This window comes from Taudactylus pleione, unplaced genomic scaffold, assembly GCF_031769625.1.
Source record: "Taudactylus pleione unplaced genomic scaffold, aTauple2 ptg001287l, whole genome shotgun sequence".
Taxonomy (NCBI): Eukaryota; Metazoa; Chordata; class Amphibia; order Anura; family Myobatrachidae; genus Taudactylus; species Taudactylus pleione.
Genome location: NW_028285687.1, coordinates 64,359 through 83,927, shown reverse-complemented (window position 1 = coordinate 83,927; position 19,569 = coordinate 64,359). Strand labels below are relative to the sequence as shown.

The window sequence follows — 19,569 nt, the reverse complement described above, 5'->3', positions numbered from 1 at the left end:
CCACTTCTCGAACCCAGGCATCCGTGGTGGTATTGTGCCAGCACTGGGCAAATAGAAGAAGTCGGCCTCCCACTCTGAGGTCCCCCAGAGGGAGGCCCGTCCCATCAGGCCGCAGGTTTATCTTCCTGCTTGGAAGACGGGCGCCGAGCACTCCAGGCTTGCTTCTTGGGTTTAGAGGCAGTCTTACTCGCAGACTGTCTCGGGAAGGACTGACCCTTCGCCTTACCCTGAACTCGAAAGGAACGAAAAGCCGAACTCCGAACCTTAGCAGGCAGTGCCGCCGAAGGGAGGAAGGCCGACTTGGATTTAGCCAGGGTGTCCACTATTTTGTCCAAGTCCGGACCAAATAGTAATTCCCCATTGAAAGGTAAGGCCTCCAGACCTTTCTTTGAATCAGAGTCCGCTCTCCAGGACCGCAACCATAAGGATCGGCGGGCAGACACCGCTGCAGCCGATACCCGCGAGGTCAGCAGACTAGCATCTAAAGAAGCTTCTCCAATGTAAGAAGCAGCGTCCCTCATTTGTCCCAACAATGCCCGCTGGACATCCGGAGCGTCGTCCGGGAAGGTATCTTCCAATGCATTGGCCCACCCCTCAATGGCCTTGGCCACCCAGGAGATGGCCATGGACGGTCGGGCCACCGCCCCGGAGAGGGAGTAAATAGACTTTAAGCAAGTCTCAACTTTCCTGTCCGTGGGATCCTTCAGCGAGGATATCGACGGTAATGGTAAGGTGGCGCCCCGAGTTAAACGGGTGACATGGGAATCCACCGCCGGTGGAGTTTCCCATTTTTTACAATGTGCCTCAGGGAAGGGGTAATTAGAAGCCAACCGCTTCTGAGGAAGGAATCTCTTACTGGGCGCCTGCCAAGCTACCGCCATATGATCCGTCAACTGATCCGACAGGGGAAACACCGCAGAAGCCACCTTAGTTTTTTTGAAACTAGGAAACTTCGACTTAGGAACCAGTGCCTCATCCTCTATAAGAAGAATAGCTCGCACCGCCCTAACTAGTGCTCGCACATTAATGGACGACTTGGTATCCATTTCCTGGACCGAGGCGTCCGAGTCAGTGTCATCAGGGACCTCCCCATCATCTGAGGAACCCTCTGAGTCCGATACCTGAGCAGCCCGTGTCATGAGTGGGCGTTTAGAAATCCTAGAAGGCATGTCAGTCTGCAACATTGACTAAAAAGCCGAGGAAGCGGCCGCCAAATTTTGCACGGAGTTGGAGAGCACATCCACCCATGGTGGAGGAGTCGCCATAGGGGCCTGAAAAGGTACCACAGGCTGCTGCGGCACAGGGGAAGCCTGTATATACATAGGCAACCCCGCATATGGACCTACTGATTGAGACCCAGGAGGACTCCGCAATAACTGCGGGACACCCGGGGAATGGGGGATGGTCGGCTGGGGCACCGCCCTAGTAGGGAGAGCAGTCGGGACCGACAGACGGTCCGCAATAGACACCAGCACTTGAGAAAACATCGCCCACGGTGGTTCCTGCGCCAGAGAAGGTCTGGATGGGCCAGGAGCCACCTGGCATCGACTACACAGGCCATCCTGTGACAAATCCTCCCTATCTACTCCTGCAGAACAGCGTCCGCAGGAGGCCAACACCGGAGCCACTGAGCGCTCAACCTCCTCGTCTGACATGACAGAATATATTATATATCTGGCACCAGGGTAGAAGTAAAACGCACTCACCGGTGTGCTGAACAACAGCCCACAATATGGCACTGAGTAGCACACAACTGTATGTGACGGACCTCACAAATACGTGATCTATATAAGTGAGGTCAGTAGAAACGCCCCTCCCCCACACACCTGTAGGGCTTGTAGGAGAAGTAAAGGGATAGGTATAAGCTGACAGTAAGTAGAAAATAAGCACAGACAGGCAGCACTAGCAAAAAGTCACATACCATGCAGGAAGATATACTCACTGCACCTTTACACTACAATCAACCTGCCCAGATTCAGTGTCTGGGAGGGCTATAGTGCTGTGTACACTGTCCTTGATCAGGGGAGAGGTACACAGGGGGACCGGACCGCGTGCTCCCTGAGATCTGCGCTGCCACTGGGAAAATGGCCGCTGGAGACCTCAGAGGAGGAGTGGCCGAGTAGATGCAGCTCAGCGACGCCAGACTACGTGCTGAAAGGCGCGCTGAGCTGAGGGGAGGAGCCGCTGACAGGGAAGGCTTCCTCCCCTGGCTGGCCATAACCCCAGGGATGCTGGCTTCCCGCTTGCCCCTTTATCCCTGGTGGTCTAGTGGTCCCACGGGTTATGGGGGGGGCCCGCCGCCACTGCCAGCAGCCTCCGGTCTGTCCCCAGGACCGGAGGCTAAAGGACTGCATTTAAGGCATTCCGCGCGCCGCCGCTAGCCAGCGACGCGCGGCTTACCTGAATCCCCGGCGACTCCGGCAGCAGTCCTGGGAGGTAGACAGAGTCCGGCTAGTACGGACTCTGCCCTCCCGCCGCGATCCCCAGATCAGTACTGGCGTCGCGGCGCCAGTCGGGGATCAGAGCGGCAGCGTGGGCGTCTGAACAGACAGCCCTTCGCTGCCGTCTGTAGTAAAAAGAGATTAAAAATAAATAAAATCTAACTTAAAATAAAAAGCTTCTGGGGGCTGCTCCTGCAGCCCCCCTGCGCGGTGACCGACTCCGGCCGGGCACCAGCTTACACTGAGGTGCCTGTGGCTCGGGGGCGGGGTATAGAGGAGGACCCAAGTGCATCCTGGGAGCTAAAAGCTTAACTGTGTGGTGCCCATGGATCCTGTTCCAGCTATAACCCCAAGGTCAACCCTGTGGACCCCCTATGGACCCTGAAGTAGAAAGAAGGAGAGATAATACTGACCTTCCACCAGGCCAAAGCCCCACCACTCCTCCTCCACAAACTCACCACCAAGGGTAATCTTCCTTTCTACTCCACTGGCCAGCCACCCAACCAAGCTACTCCTGCCGGAGAGCTTCTAGGCCACCCTCCCCCAACCTTCCACAAGACCAAGCCCCCTCTACCTTCCAGAAGCCACCAAGCCAACTCTACAACCACAAACCCAGAGTGCCACCCGGCCAAAACAAGCCACCAGGCCGACATCCCATGGCAAACACTGCTACTTCCCCGAACTGCCACCAGGCAACTTTCCACCGACCAGACGCCAGGCCATCCCCCATGGTGCCCCAACCATCCAATAGGGTAACACCCTGCACTAGGTCAACTCCACCGACCAGCCACCAGGCCAATTCCCTCCTCCCTCTCTGTACCCAGACCAGCCACCAGGCCAATTTCATCCCCCCCCCCCCTCTCTGTACCCAGACCAGGCCAATTCCATTCCCTCCCCCTCTCTGTACCCAGACCAGCCCACCAGGCCAATTCCATTCCCTCCCCCTCTCTGTACCCAGACCAGCCCACCAGGCCAATTCCATTCCCTTCCCCTCTCTGTACCCAGACCAGCCCACCAGGCCAAGTCCATTCCCTCCCCCTCTCTGTACCCAGACCAGCCCACCAGGCCAATTCCATTCCCTCCCCCTCTCTGTACCCAGACCAGCCCACCAGGCCAATTCCATTCCCTCCCCCTCTCTGTACCCAGACCAGCCACCAGGCCAATTCCATTCCCTCCCCATCTCTGTACCCAGACCAGCCACCAGGCCAATTCCATTCCCTCCCCATCTCTGTACCCAGACCAGCCACCAGGCCAATTCCATTCCCTCCCCCCTCTCTGTACCCAGACCAGTCACCAGGCCAATTCCATTTCCCCCCCCTCCCTGTACCCAGACCAGCCACCAGGCCAATTCAATTCCCTCCCCCCTCACTGTACCCAGACCAGCCACCAGGCCAATTCCATCCCCTCCCCCCCTCACTGTACCCAGACCAGCCACCAGGCCAATTCCATCCCCTCCCCCCCTCACTGTACCCAGACCAGCCACCAGGCCAAGTCCATTCCCTCCCCCTCTCTGTACCCAGACCAGCCACCAGGCCAATTCCATCCCCTCCCCCCCTCTCTGTACCCAGACCAGCCACCAGGCCAATTCCATCCCCTCCCCCCCTCACTGTACCCAGACCAGCCACCAGGCCAATTCCATCCCCCCCACCCCTCTGTACCCAGACCAGTCACCAGGCCAGTTGCACCCCCCCCATCTGTACCCAGACCAGCCACCAGGCCAATTGCACCCCCCCCCCCCCATCTGTACCCAGGCCAATTGCTCCCCCCCCATCTGTACCCAGACCAGCCACCAGGCCAATTCCATTCCCCCCCCCCTCTCTGTACCCAGACCAGCCACCATCCCATCCTCTCTGTACCCAGACCAGCCACCATCCCCCTCTCTGTACCCAGACCAGCCACCATCCCCCCCCTCTCTGTACCCAGACCAGCCACCAGGCCAATTCCATTCCCCCCTCTCCCTGTACCCAGACCAGCCACCAGGCCAATTGCACCCCCCCCCCCCATCTGTACCCAGACCAGCCACCAGGCCAATTCCATTCCCTCCCCCTCTCTGTACCCAGACCAGCCACCATCCCCCTCTCTGTACCCAGACCAGCCACCATCCCCCCCTCTCTGTACCCAGACCAGCCACCAGGCCAATTCCATTCCCCCCTCTCCCTGTACCCAGACCAGCCACCAGGCCAATTGCACCCCCCCCCCCATCTGTACCCAGACCAGCCACCAGGCCAATTCCATTCCCTCCCCCTCTCTGTACCCAGACCAGCCACCAGGCCAATTCCATTCCCTCCCCCTCCCAGTACCCAGACCAGCCACCAGGCCAATTCCATTCCCTCCCCCTCCCAGTACCCAGACCAGCCACCAGGCCAATTCCATTCCCTCCCCCTCCCAGTACCCAGACCAGCCACCAGGCCAATTCCATTCCCTCCCCCTCCCAGTACCCAGACCAGCCACCAGGCCAATTCCATTCCCTCCCCCTCTCTGTACCCAGACCAGCCACCATCCCCCCCTCTCTGTACCCAGACCAGCCACCATCCCCCCCTCTCTGTACCCAGACCAGCCACCATCCCCCCCTCTCTGTACCCAGACCAGCCACCATCCCCCCCTCTCTGTACCCAGACCAGCCACCATCCCCCCCTCTCTGTACCCAGACCAGCCACCATCCCCCCCTCTCTGTACCCAGACCAGCCACCATCCCCCCCTCTCTGTACCCAGACCAGCCACCATCCCCCCCTCTCTGTACCCAGACCAGCCACCATCCCCCCCTCTCTGTACCCAGACCAGCCACCATCCCCCCCTCTCTGTACCCAGACCAGCCACCATCCCCCCCTCTCTGTACCCAGACCAGCCACCATCCCCCCCTCTCTGTACCCAGACCAGCCACCATCCCCCCCTCTCTGTACCCAGACCAGCCACCATCCCCCCCTCTCTGTACCCAGACCAGCCACCATCCCCCCCTCTCTGTACCCAGACCAGCCACCATCCCCCCCTCTCTGTACCCAGACCAGCCACCAACCCCCCCTCTCTGTACCCAGACCAGCCACCAACCCCCCCCTCTCTGTACCCAGACCAGCCACCAACCCCCCCTCTCTGTACCCAGACCAGCCACCAACCCCCCCTCTCTGTACCCAGACCAGCCACCAACCCCCCCTCTCTGTACCCAGACCAGCCACCAACCCCCCCTCTCTGTACCCAGACCAGCCACCAACCCCCCCTCTCTGTACCCAGACCAGCCACCAACCCCCCCTCTCTGTACCCAGACCAGCCACCAACCCCCCCTCTCTGTACCCAGACCAGCCACCAACCCCCCCTCTCTGTACCCAGACCAGCCACCAACCCCCCCTCTCTGTACCCAGACCAGCCACCAACCCCCCCTCTCTGTACCCAGACCAGCCACCAACCCCCCCTCTCTGTACCCAGACCAGCCACCAACCCCCCCTCTCTGTACCCAGACCAGCCACCAACCCCCCCTCTCTGTACCCAGACCAGCCACCAACCCCCCCTCTCTGTACCCAGACCAGCCACCAACCCCCCCTCTCTGTACCCAGACCAGCCACCAGGACACACTCTCCAGCCTGCAGTTACCTTTAGAACAGCGGCAATAACCGGACCTCCAGCTGCTATTGAACTGCACATCACAGCACACCCTGCCACACTGTAAGCATGCCCTGATAGCAAAACTGAGGCAGGGCATGCTGGGATGTGTAGTCCGACAGAATATGGAGAGCCGCTTATTGCCCACTCCTGCTTTAGACGGATGCGCTGTGCACTGACAGTAACATCAGCAATGGTGGCATGGCGGAGGAAGGGTCTTACCTGTACTTGTAGAAATGGTGAAAGACACAGCAAGGTCATCGCTGGGAATCTACGGGACAAGACACAATCCGATATCACTCATCAAACAGCCTAATAAACAGCGGGTGCCCCCCCCGACTACAGCGTTATTATACAGCGGGTCCCCCCCTGACTACAGTGTTATTAAACAGCGGGTCCCCCCCGATTACAGCGTTATTATACAGCGGGTGCCCCCGACTACGGCCTTATTACACAGCGGGTGCCCATGACTACGGCCATATTACACAGTGGGTGCCCCCGAATACGGCCTTATTACCCAGCGGGTGCCCCCCCGACTACAGCGTTATTACACAGCGGGTGCCCCCCCGACTACAGCGTTATTACACAGCGGGTGCCCCTGATTACAGCCTTATTACACAGCGGGTGCCCCTGATTACAGCCTTATTACACAGCGGGTGCCCATGATTACAGCCTTATTACATAGCGGGTGCCCATGATTACAGCCTTATTACACAGCGGGTGCCCCTGATTACAGCCTTATTACACAGCGGGTGCCCATGACTACAGCCTAACCCAGGTAATATACAACAGATTTGCTAAGAAATGCCAGTGTGTAAGAAAACCCTGGGGTAATGAATGGTGACGGGGCAATCAGACCTAATGCAGGGGCAGCTCTATAATCAGAGAGGGGCAGTCACCTAAGGGATTGGCTATGTTATATATTTCTTATAGGGAAGTTAATGCACGAGAGCTCTGTATGAGTGTGATACCATGTGTCAGTGACATATACAGGACCCTATAAGGACCCTATTGGGGGGATGGGGCTTCCTGCGCAGCCATGTCCTAGCAGGGAAAACAAGAGATATGGTAAGAACTTACCTTTGTTATCTCTGTTTCTACGAAGTCCATAGGGTCCACAGGGTTGACCTTGGGGTATAGGTTGGGAACCAAAACCGGGCACCACGCAGTTAAAGTTTTTAGCTCCCAGGATGCACTTGGGTCCACTCTCCCTATAACCCCACCCCCAGCCAGAGGCACCTCAGTTTGTAAGTAGCCAAAGGCCGGAGGAGGAGAAAAAAAGAGAGAAAACTGGAACACTCGATAACCATACTCACAGAAATGGGAGACGGAAAACCGGTGACCAGTCACACAGCCCATTTGAAGCCAGGTGCGTCAGGGCGGGCGCCCTGTGGACCCTATGGACTTCGTAGAAACAGAGATAACAAAGGTAAGTTCTTACCATATCTCTTGTTTTCTACTTCAGGGTCCATAGGGGGTCCACAGGGTTGACCTTGGGGATGTCCCAAAGCAGTTCAACCAAGGGAGGGGACGCTCCTGTGCTGAGAGGAGAATCCGCCGCCAAAAAGGAAGCATCCTGAGAGGCAAAGGAAAACAATGCCTAGAACCTTAAAAAGGTGTAGACAGAAGACCAGGTGGCCACCTAGCAAGGCAAACCAGCCAAGGTGCCACCGCGAGCCACCCACGAGGGTTACATGGCCCGAGAAAAAAAACAAGCAGCAACAACAGAAAGGCCTACCCATGGGTAGGCCCCTGAAGAAGACATACGAGGCCGTCCAGCCAACATATGGCCATAGGCCGGCCATCCTTTCCTGTTAAAACCAGAAATCTCAGACCACCAATAAGGAGTCCGATTTCCGTCAGGAACTTGAATGGATCACATAAATCCACAGAGGCCGGACCACAGTCAATGAGGCCACACCAGCCGAGAGGACTGGGGACTGAATGGCCGCACCATAAGTTCCAGAATAATATGGAACCTGAAAATCACTAAGAAGAAACACAGGGTGAGAGCAACTCACACCCTAACAAGATGCCCTCCAGAAGAGGGAGCCACATGAGAACGCTCCCAATTCCGACACTCACCTGGTTGATATAAACTCCCTGATAGAAAGAGAGAAAGCCAAAGCAATAGACCATGTAATGGCTATTACAACCAGCGGTTCCATTAACTTTCCCCGGAGTTAACGAAGAACCACTACTAACTCCCAAGGAGACCCTAGGGAGGACAAATGGAGGCATAATCCAGAGAACACTCCAAAGGATGAACTGGATATCAGAGCGGAGCAATTCCATAACCTAATCATACTGACAGTGTAGAGATCTGCACTGTCAGGAAGGCCAGGCCGAGGGAGAAACCCAAGCCAGCCGGAAGGAATGCCAGAAAATCTGGAAATCCTGGACACCAGAGGATCGTATTGATAGGTATAATACCATAAGAATTATGGCTGCCACAGATTGTGGTAGGTCCCAGCAAAAGCTGATCCATGTGCTCCAATCATTCCAACGATGACAAAGCCATGGAAGCCGTAAGACCACTATAGGGACGTAGTCAAAGACAAACGACCCAGGTCCAAGGCAAACCTCAGGACCCTGAGACAACAGGTCTGGGTAGCGAAGCATCAGGAATGGAGTATCGATGGAGAGACTCCAAAAAACCAAGTACCCCTGACATCTGGGGCAATCAGGAGCCACCAGCAGGAAAGCATCTCTGTCTCTATTGAAACACTTCCCTCGAGGAAGAATGGAGACTGGAGAACACAGGTACGCAAATTGGAAGAACCCCTTCACCGACAAAGAGTCACTGAAGGTTGCTTCAGAATCCCCAGAGTTGGACTGTAACACCCTAGTGTGATAGAGTCAGAAGGCCATGAGTGTCACCTCAGGAGGGCCCCCCCCCCCTGCTCACCAGGAGATGAAACCTCTCTTGGGGAAGAGACTAGTCCCCGGGATGCACGTCGTAACGGCTGAGGACTCCCGCTTCCCAATGGAGAGCACCCGAAATGAACACTGTCGAGATGGTCGGGAGGAGACCCTCAGACAATTCCCGAATGTATGACATACCTGACATTGCCACCCAACGAACAGTATTGCTAAAAAGGAAGCCACTGTTCAGACCCTGTCGGACTGAACTTTTTCAGGTTCACCTGGAAACAAGGGCTATGCCAGAGTGAAGCCCAAGACAGGCTAAAGTTCCAACAAGTTAATTGACAGGGTGGAATCGACAGACATCCAATTGCACTGAAATGGATGCGAACCAGACACTGTCCTTAGCAAAGAATACCCTGGACGAGATGGCCATAGTCACCCGAAAAGGGACCGACTTGCCTCCGGGGAGAGCATCATCGTTTGAACAGTGATCCGACAGAAAAAACTCGTTCCATCTGTAGATAAGCCAATTATGGAAAGGCCTGGAATGGAACTGAGCCCATTCCACCCTTCCAAAGGCAGACACTGAATAGTGGACCATGCATCCCAGAGTGTAAAGACATATGGCGACTGCGCAGACATCCATGTACTCCTAATGGAAGAGTGGAGATGCCGTCTTAAGCCAGAAGAATTCTCAGATTTTGAGAATCCAGCAGGGCTCCTAGGTGAAGAATACCCAGAGAGGGATGCAGGGAGGACTTTTTTCCCCTTGATTAAACGTCTGCACCCTGAAGAACCCACAGTCAACCAGACCTGGCTGTAAAGTACCCCGGTGATCCTGCTAAGAGCAGGAGGCCATCCAGGTACAGGAGCATTGGGATATACTGAACAGAAGAACTGTCAGAAAATCCCAAATGCTGGTAAACCCCTGTGGGACTGAGATCAGTCCCAACAGGCAGAGCCCGAAAAATCGTAAGTGCTGTGATACAGCAAACCTCAGTCCATGCTGAGGTAAGGTCTCTGTAAGTACCCGTAGGCACGCGTCCTGTATATCCAGTGATACCATAAAGTCCCCGGGTTCCAAACATAGTATGATGGAGCATAGGGATTGCTTCCTGAACCCAGGTAGCTTTAGGAACTGGTTCGGGGAATTGAGACAGAGAATAGGCCAAAGAGGACCATTCAGCCACCGCACCAGAAAGAAAGCAGAACAACCAGTCCCTCGCTGAGAAAGTGGGGATGGCCCAATTAGCTCCGCTTACCGCAACAACTGTACAGCTTTCTGGATTTGTAAGGCCCTGTTCCGAATAAGGGCCTGCGTACCATCACATGGAAATAGGCCGCCTGAGCAAAGAGAGGGCGTACCCTCCTACCCACGTAGCCGCGGCAACTAGACACTAGTACCGGGCAAACTGAGAAATCGCCATCTCCCAGTGGTAGGCCTGTCTCGTCAGGCTGACGATATATCCGTTGGTTCAGAAGCAGGATCGGCTGGCAGTCCAGGCCTGCTCGGAACTGGATATGTCAGCCCTTGTAAAGGCCGACAGTCTATGAAAAAACAGACCTTTAGGCTGACCCAGGGGACAAAAAGACTTAATAGTCTGAGGCCCCGTAGTGAGCATAGCTGACGGCGGGAAAGTTGTACTGCCACTGTCAAGGTCAGATATACCCTATAGATGGTATCTGCACCTCTGCATTCCCAGAGCGCAGCCATAGGGTATTACAGAGGATACCGTCGCAGCCGGAACTCTGAAAGTTTGGAGCTGGTATCCAATATAGGCATGTCCACCTATGACAACTGCATATATTACGTGAGCGACCAAATACACTTGAACCCCAGACGTGTTGGAGGGGAAAAACATTACAAATACATCAGCTCAGTATGCAATAGTATTACCCATCCTACCATGGCTATAGCATGGTTGGTTAACAACCCCTGAAAGCGAGTATACTGATTTCAGGCAGAGTTACCACCTACGGATCAGAAGAATCCGACCACGCAGGAATGGGATGCGTAGTAACGTCTGTAATCCGACGAGTAACACGCCCATCCACCCCAGGAGGGGCTCATGATGACCCTCAGGGAATTTGGGACAGGAGACCAAACACTGTTGTAATACCTCATATCTGGCAACAGCCAGAGTCCCGCCCTGCGATCCACCCGCTAGTCAGCAACAGGGACCCAGAATGCACGTAATACTGAGGGTGTATGATACAGGTGCAGGTCAACATTCACTCTAACCAGAATGGACCTGCTACCAGCCCGAAAGCAGGGATAATAATACTTGAGATAGGCTTCCCCCCCGTGTAAGAGGGAAAGAGCCCAAAACAGTATCCAGTTCACGGTAGAGCCAACTGGGAAGTAACCACAGGGCGTCAACCACGCCAATTTGCGTTTCATAGAAAAACGACTTCCACCCAGGGTGGCTGTTGTGGTAATCCCTGCAAGGGGCATGACAGACTATTGTGGCACCAGGGGGAATTCATATACTCGAAAAAACCCCTGTAGGGAGCGGTAGTCTGTGTCACAGGGGAAGAGTGCAAGAAACTGCGAGATACCCTGAGATGAAAAGGGCAGTATGGTGAAGTAACCCCAAGTGAGGTACAACAATGGGGCCCGCCCGGCGATCCGCAATTAAGAGGATCCCGAGAAAACAAACAGCCCAAGGGGGTCGTGAAAGGGACCGGCACCCGATGACGCCACATACAGAACCCTTTAAGAGTTAAATCCTCCGCACTAACACCTGCAGCACATGGCTTGCAGGATAGTAAAAATGGGTGCAGTATAACGCTCCATCTCCTGGTCAGACATATCTGACCAAGCCTTGTGATCAAGCAGCGCTATACTGGTCCTGACTGATGCCAAAAATTAGCTGCAGGGACCCATTTTCAGCGTATGCAACACACAGTTCCATCTAAAATATGGCAACGTGCAGCACGCAACAGTATGTGACAAACCACACAAATATTAACAAGTATATAAATGTGAGGTCTCAGAACCACCCCAAGTACAGCTGTATTAGGGCAGATAAGGAAAGGGATAGATATACACTGACAGGTGAGAGAATAAAGTACAGTCAGCACTAGCATAAGTCACATACAATGCAGATATACACATATATACATAAACATGTCATATAATATACTGCACTATTACACTGCATGCAACTTACCCAGATTCAGTGTCTGGGAAGGCTACAGCGCTGTGTACACTGACCTGATGGTGAGGTACGCAGGGGGACTGGGCTCACTGCCATCTCCGGAGATCTCTGCTGCACCACAGAGAAAATGGCCGCTGGAGACCTCAGAGGAAGCGTGGCCCGCGGAGGAAGCAGCTCAGCGACGCCAGACTATGGATACTGAAAGGCGCGCTGAGCTGAGGGGAGGAGCCGCTGTAACAGGGAAGGCTGTCTCCCCTGGCCGGCTATTAACCCCCGGGACGCCGGCTCCCTGCACCGAACACTAAGTCCCTGGTGGTCTAGTGGACACACGGGGTATGGGGGGCCCGCCGCCACTGCCGGCGCCTCCGGTCTGTCCCCAGAGACCGGAGGCACAGGACTGCATTTCAAATGCGCGGATCACCGCAAGCGGTGACCCGCGCCTTACCTGCTCCCCGTGAATCCGGCAGCAGTCCTGGGCGCCCGCAGAGTCCGGCTAGTACAGACTCTGGGGTCCCGCTGAGATCCCCAGATCTGTACTGGCGTCTCAGCGCCAGCGGGGTGACGGAGCGGCAGCTTAGACGTCCTATGGACAGTCTGACGCTGCCGCTCTGAAGAATCCAAAGGAAAAATAAAAAACTCTGTCCTTTAGAAAAAATAAAGCTTAGGGGCTGCTAATCAGCTCCCCACTGCACTAAACGGTGACCCGACTCCGGCCGGGCACAACTTAAACTGAGGTGCCTCTGGCTGGGGGTGGGGTTATAGGGAGAGTGGACCCAAGTGCATCCTGGGAGCTAAAAGCTTTAACTGCGTGGTGCCCGGTTTTGGTTCCCAACCTATACCCCAAGGTCAACCCTGTGGACCCCCTATGGACCCTGAAGTAGAAATAGGAAATATTAGTAAGAAGCCACCTGGTACAATAGCGCAATAATATGGTTGCAAAGCAGCTTAAAGTATATCAGATCACCTCCCGGTCCCGGTGATGTCACCAAACACCGCCGGGGGGGGGGGGTGGGGGGGTCAGCCCACCCTCTAGCCTGTTTTACATTTGTTCTTCTCAATACCTTGTGCTATCATTCTGTCTTTGTGTTCTTAAAATGCTTTACAGCTGATACAGTTTTATAACACTACTATGACGCAGGGAATTGTGACTGAGTTAAGTTGTGATGGGACAAGTCTGGGAGTAGCTCAGAGAGTGATAGATATACATATACACACACTAATACCGATATGAGCGGAGACATCTTACACGGGCACCTACCTGCTCATCAGCGCTGCTTTCGGCGTCGCACTGTAAGAGATAAGGAAGAATGAGACGCCATGACAGAAGTAAAGCGCTAGCCTCTGCGCGGCTGACAAATCCTCCTCAGCCCGTAACATTTACATGAGAAAACCTCGGCTCCCACCACACTGATCATTTCAGTAGAGAGAGACTGACATTCACTCTACTAGAGCGCAGCTGTCAGACCAGGCGGACGCTACGGGTGTCTATGCTAACAATGAATAACCCAACACTAACGGTCTACTCACAATGTATCCCGCATCCAGGCAGCGCTGAAAGAGAGAACATTAGACGGCGTCATGACAGGGAGAGGGGAAAGACCTGGGCCCAGACCGACCATACATGGGAGATAGAGTGCTCTCACCTGACTGGCAGCACGTTCAGGGTCCGAATGGCGCGTTCCCTCCTCTACAGGCCCAATCCTGGTGCAACGTCGCTTCTGCCAGAGTAAGAGACAGGTGTGAGGCTGGGAGGACGCGCTACACACGACTCTACATCTGCATGAGAACATTGGCAACAACTGCTTGTTGGACTATTCATTAAAGAACTATTAGGAAACCATGGAGTTCCTCTGCTGTGGCTGGACATAGAGTTATATATATGAGCGAGCGCTCTCCCTATCACACACACACACAGCCATTGGGTTTGCCGGTGGTGACAGCAGCTTGGAAGCTCGTTAGCTGGGTACAATGGCGGCCTGTATCACTGACCGCCCAGCAGTGAAGTCAGCGCCTTTAATCAAACTCTTCTTGGTCCAGAATCCCATCCTAAACCAAAAGTCACTAACGTTGTGATGTGGGGGGGAACTGGTTCAAAATGGGGTACGGGGAGTCCACTGCTGAGACCTAGCCAAGCTCAGGATTTCTATTGAAATATATGAGTGAGACACCGCTGCCTCAGACTCGTCGTCAGTCTGAGTACGAGACAGAGAAAGAGACAGAGACAGAGAGCTCTAACACCACAGCAGAAATGTCCGCCCTTCTCATGGTCACCTGATGAGCGAGACAAGCTGCGGTCAGCCCAGACGCTGCCAAACCATCTACGGGAGAACAAACCGGCTCTCTCCCAGAGGACATTCTTCCTGCGTTTTCCGTGTGAGACAGGAGAGTGTGTTCTTATCACAGGACAAAACTCTTTTCATACAGACTTTAGTCGTCCTTGTTAGCTCGCACTTTCCATAACTGCGCTGATTAAGATGGTTTCCTTCTTTTGGGTGGTGCAATTTGCACAATCACATGTAAGGAAGCCCCAGCTATTAGACAAGGGTCTTACCATCACAAGACAAGGTCTGATCTACTTAATAACTGGTGTCTGCGAGACGTCAGAGTAAACAGGGGTCACCTGGTTTCCATCGGGGCCTGGAATACTGTGAGAACGGAAGCCAGCCTTTGTGGCTGCACGCCCCGGTTACGGGGTCTTCGGGGTAAAGGTGAAGCCAGAGCTCTCCACTGAATGTGCTGGAACTCCGATTTCAGCGCTATCATCCGAGCGCCGGAGTGGACTGCGACGGGCGCACTAAATGTTCCAGCTATCGCAGTGGCTGTCATCCCGGGGGCAGTGAGCTGGAAAATAAGACTCATCAGCAGCGAGACCCTTTACCCAGGGGATACCTTCCAGCAGATGGTGGGCATGTGGCACCTCAGCTGAGCCACAGAAAGGACGTTTCCGATACAGTTGGTGCTTCCATCTGATGTACCCGTTACCTCCGGTAGTGCTGCTTCTGGGGGGCATCTGCTAGTACAGGAATGGCCTATTAGGAAGCCAGACGTTCTTTGCATGCACAGAGCCCAGCGTGGTGCCTGCCTCATGACCCAATCACTTAAGTCAGGGTCCCTTCCTTCTCCAGCAGTTACCTTAGCTGTTTGAAATGGTGTGGTCCTAGACATACTAAGGAGCTTCCTCTGGCTCCTGGTCTCCAGCCTCCCAGTTTTTCGGAGAAGAGTGTTGACCTTCTTTCAGGGAGTGATGTATTTGTAGTCTCCACATTTCCCAGAGAGCTCTGTGGCTGGTTCCTTACCAGGGCAGCAGTTTCCTGCTGGCTACCTCCACAGACAGGGGGCAGTCTTGTCCTTAGTACCACCTTCCTTCCAGCCCGAGGCAGTCTCCATGATCTATGTATATCAGGACAGTGTAATTATGACCTTAGACTGGGATAAGTCTCCAGAGGGCTGTCCTCATTCTCTATATAAGGAATTAGGGATTCAAGTCAGACAACTGCGCAGAATGACCGAAATGTTGGCCCATAAGTGAGGTTGCGTGACGGCTTGGGTGTGGTACGCCAGGCAGGACAGCCTGTCCCTGACTATACGAGGGTCGGTGAGAGACTGGGCTTTGGCTAAGCAGTGGCAGCTCCTCAGAGCTTATCCTCTATAGAGTAACATCACAGCGCATCCAGTATCCCCGAGGATGAAAGAAACATGGTATGTGCATTAAATCCAAGTCCCAAAGGGAATGAGCTTTACTCTCCTAATTGTAATATTGTTCCAGTCCTGTCCTCCAATATAGAACCCTCCCCAGCGGGTTTCCGCACTCTATTCCTTCATAGGGCTATGGGGCTTCCTGAATCCGCAACACTGCACTATAAACTTCCACGCACACAGCAAACAGGCCCAGCAGGCGCTGCCCACATACCTGGCTCTTCTGTGTCCAGCTGTCTGCCTGGTTCCCACTAGCTCCAGGGTCCTCAGAACTGGCCCCATCACTTCTCTTCCTCTTCCCCGGGGGGCGCTGTCTGTAAGGCTCTTCCAGTGGGACAGTCTCCATCGAGACCTCTCTCTACAGGAAGAGCAAATGCAGGGACACTGTCATACACGCTGCTACATGCTATACATACTAACCGAACCGTCTCCAGACACTGACCCTTACCCTTATACACAAATTACTAAGCCTACATGGCCGCCAGGCACTGACCCTTACCCCTATATACATATTACTAAGCCTACATGGCCGCCAGGCACTGACCCTTACCCTTATACACATATTACTAAGCCTACATGGCCGCCAGGCACTGACCCTTACCCCTATATACATATTACTAAGCCTACATGGCTGCCAGGCACTGACCCTTACCCCTATATACATATTACTAAGCCTACATGGCATCCAGGCACTGACCCTTACCCCTATATACTTACTAAATGAGCCCAAGTGATCTCCGGACACTGACCCGTACCCCTATATACATACTAACTGGACCTCATCATCTACAGACACTGACCCATACCCCTATATACACTTCACACATGGATCGTCTTTAGACATGGTAATTACAGGGGCTGAGATGACCAAGCTCTGTAGAGTGCTGTGTAACATATATGTGTTATAGAAATAGGACATATTACCAGAGCAGGAGCTCTCACCTGCATTGCTTCCAGGCTCCCATAACTGCTGATACAGAAGCCATCGATCAGGTCTTCCTCACGTATCACTGCGCTTTCCTCTCCTCTCTTTCTTCTCTTCTTCTTGCGCTGTGGCAGCGGCCAGACGGACGGCTCAGGACTTGAAGAGAAGGAGTTAGTGGGAGAAGAGCCTCTCAGCCGATCTCTATGGGCTTTGGATCGCCTGCGTGGGAGGCGGGGCCTAGACATGGCTCTAGGAGTGTGGGGCGGTGCCTCCATTTTTATTTATGAAGGTTACCCTCCGGGATAAAGCATATCGGCCAGGTGACCACCAGACTAAGACAGCTTCCTCGATGTAACAGGAGTGAGGAATGAGATGGGCCAGGTGCTTTATCCTGTATGTGAAACCACAGAGATACCCAATTGCATGTGGTCAAGAATGAGAAGAAAATCTCCGACATGGAACCAAAGCCATGAAGACTATATAGGACATAATGGAGAGTTCCTGAACACACCACCTGAGGAGCCTTGTAAACCTGAGATATGTGGAGTGACCCTGAGACAGGTGGTGAAGATACCACCAACTTCGTAACTAGTAACCACAAATGGAATGGGAGCGCAAGAGGGCACCGAATTTTGAAAGATGGGGTAGAAATGTGCAGCTAAGCAGGAGTCTCAGAAAAAACATGGAGTTGTGGTCTGAATAATGGCGACAAAAACCAACCCGGGTGTAAAGTGAACTAGACAAGGGGTGCAAAGATAGGAAACCCCAGGGGAAATAATATAACAAAGAGGGTACCACTGGTAGAGCGGGAGGAATATGGGGCAAACCAAAAGTGAGACCAACTGGGAAAGAGGCAGAGAGACCCCTAAGGTCGAAGCTGGATGGGGGAAATCAATGTGGAGAGATGAGCGGAGGACAGAACAGTAGGGACCTCAGTGATGGGGATGGTGAGGTGTAGGGAGTCCAATGATGGAGACACCCCTGGGAGATGGTGAGGGGAAGACACCCCAATGATGAAGAGACACCTGGGTGATGGCGAGGGGTAGGGACCCCGGTGAGGTGAGTGATTAGGGGCCTCGGCGATGGGAAGGATGAAGGATAGGTGCCTCAATGCTTGGGTGAGTAAGGGGTTGTGACCCCAGGCAGGAGGGGTGGAAGAGGGGTAATGATAACAGTGGTGAGGAGACACCCAGGTGATGGGAGAGGAGAATGATGGTTAGGGTCCCCGACTATGGGGAGGATGAATGACGCCAGGGAAGGGGTCAGTGAGGGGGAGGGGACCCCGGTGATGGGGTCAGTGAGGGGGAGGGGACCCCGGTGATGGGGTCAGTGAGGGGGAGGGGACCCCGGTGATGGGGTCAGTGAGGGGGAGGGGACCCCGGTGATGGGGTCAGTGAGGGGGTGGGGACCCCGGTGATGGGGTCAGTGAGGGGGAGGGGACCCCGGTGATGGGGTCAGTGAGGGGGTGGGGACCCCGTGATGGGGTCAGTGAGGGGGTGGGGACCCCGGTGATGGGGTCAGTGAGGGGGTGGGGACCCCGGTGATGGGGTCAGTGAGGGGGAGGGGACCCCGGTGATGGGGTCAGTGAGGGGGTGGGGACCCCGGTGATGGGGTCAGTGAGGGGGTGGGGACCCCGGTGATGGAGTCAGTGAGGGGGTGGGGACCCCGGTGATGGGAAGGGTGGGGATCCCGGAGAGAGGGGGGGGGGGGTGTAGGCACACCAGTGTAAGGTAGGGACCCCGGTGACGGGGGGGGGGGGGAGAACAGCGGGACCCCTGTAGTGGGATGAGCAGAGACCTCCCGGGCTCGGGTGCAGACGGCCCGCTGATCGGCTGATCCCTGAGCTGGGGGTCCCGGCGGATCCTGGCCGGGGTGGGGGCACCTGGTAGCTCTCTCCTCCGCCCCGGACCTGTCTCCGGTCTTTTCCCTTTCTCTTCAAGCCCCGCCCTCAGCGTGCTCCGTACAGAACGTAATGACGTCAGGCGTACACGGAGGAGATTGATCAGTAACTAAGGTCGCGAGAAACCGAGACTCCGATAAAATGGCCGCTCCCCTATTTCCCCCCCCCCACGTGACCCCAGTAACCCCGCCCCCACACTCACCGCCACTGAGGAGATTCTCATGTATACAGGAGGGCGCAGCATGTAATTACAGGGACTGGCCGACAGGGAGAGGTGTGAGGTACAGGCGCAACGCAGGGAGGTGTGAGGCACAGGCGTAACGCGGGGGAGCTGTGAGGCACAGGCGTAACGCGGGGGAGGTGTGAGGCACAGGCGTAACGCGGGGGAGGTGTGAGGCACAGGCGTAACGCTGGGGAGGTGTGAGGCACAGGCGTAACGCTGGGGAGGTGTGAGGCACAGGCATAAGGCGGGGGGGCTGTGAGGCACAGGCATAACGCGGGGGAGGTGTGAGGCACAGGCGTAACGCGGGGGAGGTGTGAGGCACAGGCGTAACGCTGGGGAGGTGTGAGGCACAGGCGTAACGCTGGGGAGGTGTGAGGCACAGGCATAAGGCGGGGGGCTGTGAGGCACAGGCATAACGCGGGGGAGCTGTGAGGCACAGGCGTAATGCGGGGGAGGTGTGAGGCACAGGCGTAACGCGGGGGAGGTGTGAGGCACAGGCGTAACGCGGGGGAGGTGTGAGGCACAGGCGTAACGCTGGGGAGGTGTGAGGCACAGGCGTAACGCTGGGGAGGTGTGAGGCACAGGCATAAGGCGGGGGGGCTGTGAGGCACAGGCATAACGCGGGGGAGCTGTGAGGCACAGGCGTAACGCGGGGAGCTGTGAGGCACAGGCGTAACGCGGGGGAGCTGTGAGGCACAGGCGTAACGCTGGGGAGGTGTGAGGCACAGGCGTAACGCTGGGGAGGTGTGAGGCACAGGCATAAG

General features: G+C 55.2%; 1 protein-coding gene across 3 annotated transcripts in view; it reads right to left on the bottom strand.

Moving 5' to 3' along the window:
- The window catches only part of FBRS (fibrosin), a 115,429-nt gene extending 96,751 nt beyond the window's left edge, over positions 1–18,678 (bottom strand). The window contains exons 1-6 of one of the 3 annotated variants that reach the window (XM_088462897.1): positions 16,700–18,678; positions 15,972–16,115; positions 13,705–13,779; positions 13,589–13,612; positions 13,320–13,349; positions 6,255–6,303 (exon numbers count right to left, since the gene is read on the bottom strand). In XM_088462897.1, the coding sequence (XP_088319023.1) occupies positions 6,255–6,303; positions 13,320–13,349; positions 13,589–13,612; positions 13,705–13,779; positions 15,972–16,115; positions 16,700–16,957 (580 nt within the window). In that variant the 5' untranslated portion in view covers positions 16,958–18,678. The remainder of the gene's footprint in view (positions 1–6,254; positions 6,304–13,319; positions 13,350–13,588; positions 13,613–13,704; positions 13,780–15,971; positions 16,116–16,699) is intronic. The other 2 variants (XM_088462896.1, XM_088462898.1) reach the window with 2 other exon arrangements.
- Positions 18,679–19,569: the final 891 nt, after the last annotated feature.